Below are 11,312 nucleotides of genomic sequence, written 5' to 3'. Positions count from 1 at the left end.
TGAACACGATGATGAAACCAATTCACCAGTGTTCCAATACAAGAATTTTGTATGGGCATGCATGGATTCACGTGATCCAATACAAATACACCAACAATGAGCTAAGTGGAGGTATTTGTATTAGCACGGGTGAATATTCCCGTGTCAGATTAATTGTAATTGGCATGGTTCACGTGGGCCAATACAATAACTTTTGTATTGGACACGTGAATCCTTGCTCGTCCAATACAAAATTTTGTATTGAACACGGTGAATGATTCCACTGTGTTTAACTTAACTATCTGCCCAGCCCCGCCGCGCGTGGCAGCTGACGTGGGCTTGCGTGGAGGCAGGGCATTTTTGCAAATAAATTTGACAGGGGCCAAATTTTAAAAAGAATTGATAAGGGGGCTATTTGCAAAAATGCTATGTATGTATAATTGCATGCAATAACATACTCAAAATGAATTAAATAATGAGCTAAACAATATAACACTTACAAAAGAAAGTTACCTAATTTTTAGGAGCTGTTCACGGAGCTGAACCATTCGGAGCGAGCAGAGCCAGCTCAGAAGATCGGGCTCGAAGTGTTCAGGTCGAGGCTATCGTTCGGCCGAGACCTATTGCGATCTCGAAAAGTCGCTCAGTCGATCGTCGGCAGTATTTATTGTCGAGGCTAGCTCGTTTTCGGTCGTTGTGCTCGATTATTGACTTACAAAATATTATCGCTCGACGGGTAGGAAGTTGATGCTGGGATAGATCTACCAGTAAATTTCTGTAAAGAAAATCAATCAAAATCTAATTAAGCCTCAAGAAAGAAAATCCCTTTATTATTTGCGAAAAAAACATAAGAAAAGAAGCGCGCGCCCCGGCTGCGATCTTCCGTCTTCACCGATCGCACACTCCCGGCAGCGCATTCTTTGCCGTTCGCATATCTCGATGGAACTCCGGCAGCGGCGCTTTCGTCAGGTTCGTTCTTCGTCTTCCATGATCTTCATATTTTCTTTTTCTCTTTTTCTTATGGTTTTTTTTAGCAGAATATAAGGGATTTTCTTTCTTGAGCTTCTAATTAGAGTTTGATGTGATTTTTCTTACAGAAATTTAGGTAGATCGTATCCCGCTCAACTTCCTACCCGTCGAGCAAAATATTTTTGTAAGGTTGCAATAATTGAGCCAATCGGCCGAAAACGAGCTAGCTCGAATAAATCGCGAGCCGATCACGAGCTGGACTTTTCGAGATCGTCGCGAGCTCGAGCCGAAGACGAGCCGACCTTGAACACTTTCGAGCCGATCTCGAGCTGGCTCTGGCTCGCCCGAGTTCAGCTCGTTGACGGTCCTAATTTAGGTAAGCTTCTTTTTGTTAAGTTGTTATTTGTTTAGTCATTATTTATTCATTTTGAGTATGTTTATTTGCATGCAATTAATTAAACAACATATTTTTTGCAAATAGCCCCCCTTAAAATTTTTTTTTAAATTTGTCCCTGTCAAAAATTTTATTTGCAAAAATGGCCCGCCTCCAGCACGCAACGCGCCCACTCAACCCACGCGGCGGGGCTGGCCAATATTTAATGAAACACGGTAATCATTCACCCGTGTTCAATCGTTAAATTTTTTTATTGGATCACGGAATCCATCACCGTGTCCAAATACAAATAATTGGAACACGGAGCTAATTGATTCACCGTGTCTAATACAAACTACCTTCCAACTTAAGCATTGTTGGGTTATTTGTATTGACAGAGTGAACCATTCAACGTGTCCAATACCAAAATCATTGTATTGAACACGTAAGTTCACCAGTGTTCAACCTTAAACACTGTGGCCCTGCCCTGCCCGCTGCGCTTACATGGCCTGGCGTTGCAGGACAGGCCATTTTTGCAAATAATTTTTGAACTAGCTATTTTTGGCAAATAAAATTTGTCAGTTTGGGCTATTTGCGAAAAAAGCCCCAAAAAAAAATATTGCATGGACTTTTAATTTCTCTTTCCCCTAACCCTACCCTTTTTTTTATTTCACACATTACCGAGACACAGCCGCCTCTTCTCTCTCTCTCTCTCTCTCTCTCAACCCGAAGACTCGTCCGGCAGCATCGAACGGCCTTTTCCTAACCCTAATTACTCTTTCCCTTTCTTTTTTTTTTTTCACAATTACACCACACACCGCCTCTTCTTTCTCTCCTCTCTCACACCCGACCAAGATACCCCCGCTAGCGATCTTCGTCTTCACATACCTCACAAAACCCTATCCGATCAGCGAGATCGTCGCTGGGCAGCTCGATTTCTCTTGCCGTTTTCGCATATCTCGATGGAACTCCGCAGCGGCGCTTTCGTCAAGGTCGTGGCCAGTTCTTCTTCGTCCTTTCCATTATCTTCATATTTTCTTTTTCTCATTTTCTATGTTTTTAGCAGAAAAAGGGATTTTCTTTCTTGAGCTTTCTAATTAGAGTTTGATGTTATTTTCCTTCAAAATTAGTTAGACGATCCCGCTCAACTCCTAGCCCCGTCCGAGTCAAAAATATTTTTGTAAGGTTTAAATAATTGATCCATCGTCCCCTAAAACCCCCCTGACTACTCGAATAAATCCGCTCGACCCGATTACCGAGAGCATGGGACTTTCGAGATGTCGCGAGCCTAACGACCGAAGACTTACCACCTTGAACACTTTCGTATTGCCGATCTCAAGGGACTCGGCTCTGTGCTCGCCCTAAGTTCAGCTCGTTACAGTCCTAATTTAGAAGCTTCTTTTGTTAATTCTTATTTTGTTTAAGTCATATTCTATTCATTTTGAGTAATTTTATTTGCATGCAATTATTAATACAACATTTTTTAACTATGTGAGTTGTTTTTTTTAATGATTAAATGATAGATAGATTTTATGAGTATTGAGCTGAGCCCGGGGGCATGGGAGTGGGCTAGGAGCAATAATTATTATTTCGCTGAATTATTCCGCTGAATTATCGCAGAATATTTGAAATTCCAAATAAAACGTCCTTTCCAAAGAATTTTATGAAAAAATTCGAAACCAAAACCGCTTTATTCCGGATAAAATTAATTATTCGCGAAACACAATTAAACAACTTCGCGCAAATAATTCGCCTCAACAAAACCGTCGCCGTTGCTGCCACTCACTGTCGCGATGCGACAACGCGGGCCTACTCGTTGGCCCAAAACAAAAAAGAGTTCGCCCTCTCACAATAAAAAAAAAAACCCCCTTCTTGAATCGCCTCCCTCCCATTCTCCCAAATCCCATCCCACCCCCAGCCCCACACCCCCACCCCTCCCAAAAAAGGGTTTGCCCTAACTTCTCACCCCTGCGGCGGTGCGGCCCTGCCACCGACCCGTGCGGCGGTCGCGGTCCCTTCCCCTCCCCCTCTTCCCTTCCGGTTGCTCGCCGAACGCAATCGGAAGCCCTCCTCTTCAGAAATCGAAGATCGAGTTCTTCACTCTTCAGAAATCGAAACCCTCCTCGTCGCCTCTTCCTCTTCCGCTTCCGCTATCCAACGATATATAGATCAGTAATAAGGTGGTTCTTTACAAACCAAGTACGATTTGAGTTTTCATTCTTTAAAGCAAAAGTTGGAAGCTTTTAGTCCATCTGATGGATACTTTTTTATACACAAATGGCTCGAGTGCTTAAATTGAATGTGTCCCTTCTCTGTTATGCACCTTAAATTGTTAAGAACTTAAGACCCAAACATAGAGTTAAATAATGTTAATTAACCTAGGGACCAGGAACTCTTGTATTATACCTAATCAATTTCATGATCTTGTCGACACTTGCAAAAGGAAAATTTTGTTGTGGTTTTTCATGAAAAATTTTGTTGTGGTTAAATTAAGAGTCGGAGTTCGCTGATTATAATTACTAAAACTTTCTGTGTCTGTATGCTCTATATTTATTCAAGCTTTTATGTATGTTTATATGTGGAATTATGAGCTTTATGTATCTTTTATTTGTTTACTGTTTAGACTTTAGAATTTAGATATGCAAGTATGCTGTTCTGCACTCTGCAAAGTGCCTGTTTCATCTTGGATTTAATTTCTAACTATGCTTGTATGTGAATCTTTTATATTTTACATTTAAATATGGACTATCTTGATCTCTTATTTGTTTAATTATTTATTTTTTTTTAGGCATAATATAGTTTATTATTTTTTTATTTAATTTTGTAGCTCTTTATTCTTATATTCTTAAAAAATATGAATATTTATGCTAATAGCATAAATCTTGAGAGGAAAAAAATTTAATTTAATAGCCGAATTTTTGATCCCGAATTTTTAATTGGTGAACGTATAATATCCGTATAAATCATGTATCCGAATAATTGACTAATCCGTTTTTTAGCCGATTTTTTCAACGAATTTAAAAATTAGAAGACGAATTTTATCCGAATTATACCCGTACCGAATTTTTGCCGAATCCGAATTAACTAACTATGGGTAGGAGGAAGAGTGTATAAAAAATAATCCAATTCATTTTCTCTTTTCTACACCAAACATAGCAAGAGAATTAATTTATCCAATACTAATCCTATGTTGCACCAAATGCAAGATTGGAATTATATATAGAATTAGGCTACTATACTATCTATAGTACCGGAGTTCCGGTACTATAGTCTTGTTTTCAATCTTAGGGTGTTCAAATTAATAATCCACACCGTGAAATATGATCGAGGGTATATGAAGTTCTTAGGAATAAAATTTAAGTTTTTTTCGATATTGTTTACTTAGTAAATAAATTATGTCCAAATGGACGGTGGAAATTGAATAATCTTTAAAATTTGAGTATAGGACTTTTAAATTCAAGATCAAGAATGTTAACCTTAATCTAGATAGTTTAAAGTATTTTCTATCAAAATTTGAAGAAATTTAGATTCTTCTACACCGTTAAACTCCAAACTCGTCATAGTAGCCATTGAAAATTGGCAATTTTGAAATGGTTTGATCATAAAGTAACCTATGTCGAAAAATATAAAATTTTATTTCTAAAAACTTTAAATACCCTAGATCAGCTTTAACGGTGTGGATCGTTAATTTGAACACCCTAAGATCGAAAACGAAACTATAGTACCGGAGCCCCGGTACTATAGATAGTATAGGAGACTAACTCATTATATATATATATATATATATATATATATATCCAATCCTATCCAATCCAATCCTGTCCAATCCCATGCTCCAAACATGCCCTTATAGAATTGACTGTCATTCAAAAATCCAGGGGTTTGGATTTTTGTGCATTGCGTTTAGCCACAGTTAGTGGATGATTAGAATAAATGAAACAGATGAAAATGTGGTGCTGAATGTTTTATGATATTTCCTAAATAGAAGACCCTTGTTGTTCTTTGGCTTCAATTCAGAAGAATTTTCTTTTCTTCTCTTTGGGAGTAATTTTATTGGGTTACTTTTTGTTTGGTTGCAGTGAGAAATGAGGAAGTTGAAGTTTCATGAGAAGAAGCTCCTGAAGAAGTTAAATTTTATAGAATATAAAAGAGAAGGAGGCCACAGGGAAGCTCTAGTCACACGCCGCTACCTCCTTACCGAAAGAGATGACTACAAGAAGTAATATATTTTCATCCTTGAACACTCTTGCTTACTAGTATAGTTGTTTTGATCACTGAAAGTGTGTAATTGTGTGTGTGTTTTTTTTTTCTCCAATGGTAGGTATTCAAGTATTTGTAGGATGGTACAAAAGCTTGTGAATCTCTTGAAGCAAATGGATCCAAGAGATCCTTACCGTATAGAGATGACAGATATGTTACTGGAAAAGCTGTAAGTCTCTACGTTGATTGGTGATTAAAATTTCTTTCTCAGCATGCTTAATTATCTTCCCATCTTGTTGGTTACTTAACATGCTTAATCATCTTCCCATCTTGTTGGTTATATATTTCTAAACATGCTTAATTATCTTCCCATCTTGTTGGTTACTCAACATGCTTAATTATCTTCCCATCTTGTTGGTTATATATTTTATTTGAGTATGACCTTGTTTCCTATGAGAAAATTAGAGAAATCTATTAGACATGCTATGTAGAAAGAAGTGGCTTTGGCTAGACATCCTATTTGAACTTATTTTGCTCCTTACAATGTATTGTTTTACCTAATTTCTCATTTATACTTTAGAAGAAATAGAACATTGCAATCTTCCATTTTGCTTGGTCATTGAAAGAGAAAGTGAGTAGGGTCACCTGCACAGTGCACACCCCACCCTAAATCGTAGTTTATCCTGCTAGTGGTGCTATTCGTTTTCTTGTTAAAGTTCTCATGCCAAAGAAGCTCAATATTAAGGATTTTCCCTCCGATGGAACTTCTAGTCTGATAGTTCTTTTGCCCTTTTATTTATTTTTCTAGTTATAGTGTGTCCACTGATACCTTGTAAAATTATAATTGTGGTGGCTTTATTCCATATTAATTTTTCATAGATATTAAAACCTCTTAAAGTCAAAAATTGCTTTTTATAGACTTTGCTATAGCTTCTATACATTTATTCTATTCTAATTTCAAGTTTACATTTTTTCTTTTATGAGGAAAGGAAACTGATTGCATTTGTTTTTCTAGAAAAATGGTAATTATAGGTTTGAATCAGTGATAGAAGTTTGTCTAAAGCCATGGAGGAATCTATATATCTTGGTGATGTTGAAACTTGCAGGCATTCGTGATTTTGGTGAATCGCGGCCTAGGGAAGATCACCATGAGATTCTTCTATATATGGAATACTTGATTAGATTGGTTGATTATTTAGGTAGTGTTTGGATGGTGATAGAGTGATGATATTGGTGGTTATGCTCACTATCTCACCACACACCATTGTAAAAGGCTAAATACCTAAAAGGTACTCTTGTCGACATTAATTGCATCATCTAAGTTGGAATTTTGGTATTGTCATGGGTAGCCAAATGTTCTAGCCATCTCCACTATTTGTTACTAATCGCAGTCGGGACAACCACTTAAAATAGAGTTTCTCTATTTAACTATGTCTGTTAAAAAAAAAAAAAAATACTACGTTAGTATGTTTACTTTTTCATGGTATCAGAAAGAAACTATTTTGGAGGTATATAATTTTATGGACTCTTTTTAGTACAATTAGTTCAACAGATACTCTTGTTGTGAAGCAGTGTTTGAGGTGGATACCACAATATAATATCCCGAGATTAAGGATTAGAGAATATTTATTTGGTGAATCTAGAGTTTCATGAATTGTGAGGAGGTGGATTTTTTTTTTCTTTTATGCTCAATGTTGTATTCTGAGGCTTTTGATGCTCTATATGATTGCAATAATCCAGCTTGACAACATTGACAATGAGAAAATTGTAAGCAAAATAGAATAGGAATTAAAAATTACTTGGAAAGTGTAACCCGTAAAAACAAAATAAAAATGTTAAAATTCTATTCTAAATTGTGAGGGGCCCGGAGGGGTGGGGGGTTGGGGGAGAGAGAGAGAGAGAGAGAGAGAGAGAGAGAGAGAGAGAGAGAGAACCTTTAGAAGATGGAGATGGAGGCCCCAAACCACTAGTCCATCTCTGTAACAGCGAACTAGAGAGAGAGAGAGAGAGAGAGAGAGAGAGAGAGAGAGCCTTTAGAAGATGGAGATGAAGGCCCCAAGCCATTGGTCCATCTCTATCACAGCGAGCGCGCGCGCGCACGAGAGAGAGAGAGAGCCTTTAGAAGATGGAGAGGAAGGCCCCACCACCGGTTCCTCTCTATCACAGTGTGTGCACGAGAGAGAGACTTTAGAAGTGGGAGAGTAGGCTCCAAGCCACCAACCGGTTCATCTCTATCACAGCGTGCGCGCAATTGAGAGAGTGATGCTTGGAGCTTTGGGTTTTTTTAAAAAAATTTTCATACAATTTTTGGTCTAACGGATCCGCGTAAAATCCACTGGTTGCAACGCCGCATCTATCGCGGTGTCATGATGAGTCTTTTTTTTTTCTTTCCTTTTTCTTTTTTTTAATGGGATGCGCCATGGACACATGTCCAATGCGCGTCATGGCGCATCTGCATCGGACACAACACGTGTCTGTTGCGGACAGATACTGGAGGCAAATGCCTCTGCAATGCCTAGACAGAAACAAAAAAGATTAACTTGTATAAAGTTGCATCTGCTTCCCTAAAATTGTCGCTCCCTTTGTTTCATTTCAGGATTGTAAGAGCTTTTATTTCCGTTATATCTGTGGGTCTTGTTATTCTTGTTTGGCTTTTGAACATGTGACTCGAGGTGATCTTTGGATCAGATGATTTTTATGTTGCTTATTCTAATCATTTTTCATTTATTGCAGTTACAATATGGGCGTAATTTCAACCAAAAAGAGCTTGGCAAAGTGCGATAAGCTGTCAGTAAGCTCATTTTGTAGGTAAGTATGCCTTTTCTTACAAGGAGTACCTTTTCTACTAAATGCTGATTAGAGTACCTTATTATCTAGACTTGATTAAACTGTGATAACACGCCTTTCTAGCAACTCTCATAGAGGAAAGCTACCAGCTAAACTGTATTGAATTATTTGATGAAGTTTGAGCGATCATTTAAGTTTACCAACTAGAGTGATATTTGACGTATTGTTTAGGAACTTGTTGTGTAATATATCCTACTTAAAAAGTTCTATAGGCCGAGTTTTTTAAAAGGCGTGCTCGTGGTGCCCGGCCTGGTGCCTTGGTGCAAGATGCGGGCCTCAGCACCTTGGCAGGCCTGAGGTGCAGTGCCCTCTTTGAGGCACGTGCCTAGTCTCTGAGGTGCACCTCTCAAGCGAGGCGCTAGGTGCAGTTGAGACGCGCGCCTCATGATGTTTAAGATGAAAAGGTCGGGTTTGGGTTATAGGGTCTCGAATTTTATCAATATATTCTAATCTGTTAACGGATTTAGAGAACTCTAATGAGAACCCTTTCTTCGTCTCTTTGCCGCTCTCTGTCTCTCTCTCTGTCTCTCTCTCTCTGTCTCGTTTTCCCCACCTCCCATCTCTCTCCAACGGCAACAAAGCAGCAGCAGTAGGCGACTGTGGCAATAGCAAGCAGCAGTAGCTTTGGTGTGGTCTCTATAATCTAAAAAATTCTTTCTTGAACCTTTTTTTTAGTTCTTTTGATGGGATTTGATGTTCTAGTGAGGTTTTTCCTTTTTCCTTCTTCATGTTTCTTTGAATTGGTGGGCAACAATTATGCTCTTTCTTTTTTTTTTTTAAGTTGCACGTGTGATTCCTTTTTTGTGGTCTTTGTTCGATTCTTTTCTTAATTTCCTTTGAACTCTTTGAGAGCATTTATGCATGTGATTTCTTGTTTCATGGTTATTTTGCTTTTGTATTGTTATTTTGGAATCTTTTTTTATTTAGAATATTAATTAAACTAGACTAGTTAAGAGTGTTTTTTTTTTTATTAAATGTGTGCATCACCTTCTTGGAGTGCGCTCATACACTTATGAAGGCCTTTGCACCTTTTTGCGCCTCGTGCCTTCAAAACACTGTTTAGGCATGTTTGGATATATGAACATGTTGTTTAACATCTCTTTTATTATGTAGTAATTGTTTGTGAGTGTAAATATCTTGCTGCAACTGCGAGTGTATTCAGGTTTCTAACTCATTTCTCGCAGAATATGATAAATCAGCTCTCTTTTGTTTGATGTCTATGACTGCTACTGCGTTATATATATGACTTCTAGGCCCCCTTTTTTTTCTCAGAATATTGTAAATTAATTGTGTCATAGTGCAGAAGAAAATCCTGACACAGCCTGGGTTATCACCAAAAATCTTGTTCTGACATCCAAACAAGCCTTATTTGTTTAAATATCAGTAGTTATAGTCAATGTTTTAAAAACCGGGTCAACAGCGATTTGGATATGTTATTGGGTCAAGGGTCAAGGGTCACTGATTCAATTAGTGGGTCAACCACCGATTGAGCTAGTGATTCCAGCACGATGTCATAAATATTTAATTATTATTTTATTATTTTTAATTATATAAAAAAATATACATATATTTATATTCTAGTATCATACTTAATTATAAAATATTGATTTCTAGATTAAATTAAGTAGATATAAGTTTTTAAGTTTTACTTTTTATAAGATTAGTCTGTGCCAATAGAAAATAAAATCAGTTAATTTGATTTTAAGCCATTGAATTTTAATATGACTTGATCAAAAAAACTCGATTGATTTGATTAAAAGTGGATCAATTCATCTCCTCGATGGTTGATCTGTCGGTTCGAATGGTTCGAAGTGGTTTTTGACTTATCCGGTGCAAAAACTGAAGTATTTTATAGACTGGGTCACGATCGGACCGGTCGAATTGGTCGGTTCTATTCTAACACAGTTTTTAAATCATTGGTTATAGTAGATTTACTAACAGTCTACAGTAGTAGATTTACTAAACAGTCTACATTGTTAACAGCAATTCTTTGCGGCCATTATTACTAATTTTCTAGTTGTCTCCATGATTTGGCCCCATAGAGTCATAGTTTTTTTATAAACTCTTTGTGCAGACGAAGGTTGGCATCAGTTCTGGTGAACCTGAAGTTTTGCGAGCATTTGAAGGAAGCTGTGATGTACATCGAGCAGGGGCACGTGCGAGTTGGGCCAGAGACGGTGACCGATCCAGCATTCCTCGTGACAAGGAACATGGAGGACTTTGTCACGTGGGTGGACTCTTCAAAGATCAAGCGGAAGGTGCTGCAGTACAATGAACAGCTGGATGATTATGACGCAATGATGTGAGGTCTTGAAATATTTCTTGCGTTTTCTTCTCATTTTGTTACTGTTACGTAACTCAGCGACGATCCCGATGAGATTTTAGTGGAGGCCTCAGGCATCATTCGATAACTTGATTTTGTTTTAAGGTGAGACTTTTCTAGGGTTTGCTCGTATCTCATGACGCAGATTGATACGAAAAGCAAAGCAAAGATTTCGTGCTCCCAATGAGTACTTCATATGCTTCATGGATCGTTATTCGATCTGATTATTCTGCGAAAAAGAGGAGCTTCGAATGGGGAGCACCTCATGTGTCGGAAGAAGTATCAGTGTTGATTTCAATACGAATTGATGACGCTGACTCCCACACTTGTGGATGACTCTGGCGAATGTTTGACTTGGTTTTATTTGTAATATTTAGGATATACGTGGTCTTGTTGATCAACCGTTTGTTGTGAACTGTTGCCTGGTTCTGGGTCTTACTCTCTTTGCGTGCGTGTCAACGGAGCAGCTAAATTGTGATTTGGGAGTGTATCCATCTTCCAACCGCCAAACGATTGAGCTTGCCTGTGCTTAATCAGGCAAGCATTAATTACTTACTTAAAAGTAAAATATAAGATAAATCTTCACTGGATGCCATGGACTGTTGAGCCACCATTGAGATT

General features: G+C 38.0%; 1 protein-coding gene across 1 annotated transcript; it reads left to right on the top strand.

Moving 5' to 3' along the window:
- LOC109712055 (U3 small nucleolar ribonucleoprotein protein IMP3) lies at positions 3,229-11,107 on the top strand. The gene is made up of 5 exons (XM_020235484.1): positions 3,229-3,501; positions 5,401-5,540; positions 5,643-5,750; positions 8,255-8,329; positions 10,443-11,107. The coding sequence occupies exons 2-5, from the start codon at positions 5,407-5,409 to the stop codon at positions 10,672-10,674; spliced, it is 549 nt and encodes a 182-aa protein (XP_020091073.1). The 5' UTR covers positions 3,229-3,501; positions 5,401-5,406; the 3' UTR covers positions 10,675-11,107.

This window comes from Ananas comosus, linkage group 6 (assembly GCF_001540865.1).
Source record: "Ananas comosus cultivar F153 linkage group 6, ASM154086v1, whole genome shotgun sequence".
In the NCBI taxonomy this organism is placed as follows: Eukaryota; Viridiplantae; Streptophyta; class Magnoliopsida; order Poales; family Bromeliaceae; genus Ananas; species Ananas comosus.
This window is presented reverse-complemented; position numbering and strand designations above follow the sequence as displayed.

Excerpts from the sequence above, each read along its gene's own strand:
- LOC109712055 (XM_020235484.1), top strand. The coding sequence starts at position 5,407 with ATGAGGAAGTTGAAGTTTCATGAGAAGAAGCTCCTGAAGAAGTTAAAT. Across the intron at positions 5,541-5,642 it reads GAAAGAGATGACTACAAGAA|GTATTCAAGTATTTGTAGGA; the intron begins GTAATATATTTT and ends CTCCAATGGTAG. Across the intron at positions 8,330-10,442 it reads TCAGTAAGCTCATTTTGTAG|ACGAAGGTTGGCATCAGTTC; the intron begins GTAAGTATGCCT and ends CTCTTTGTGCAG.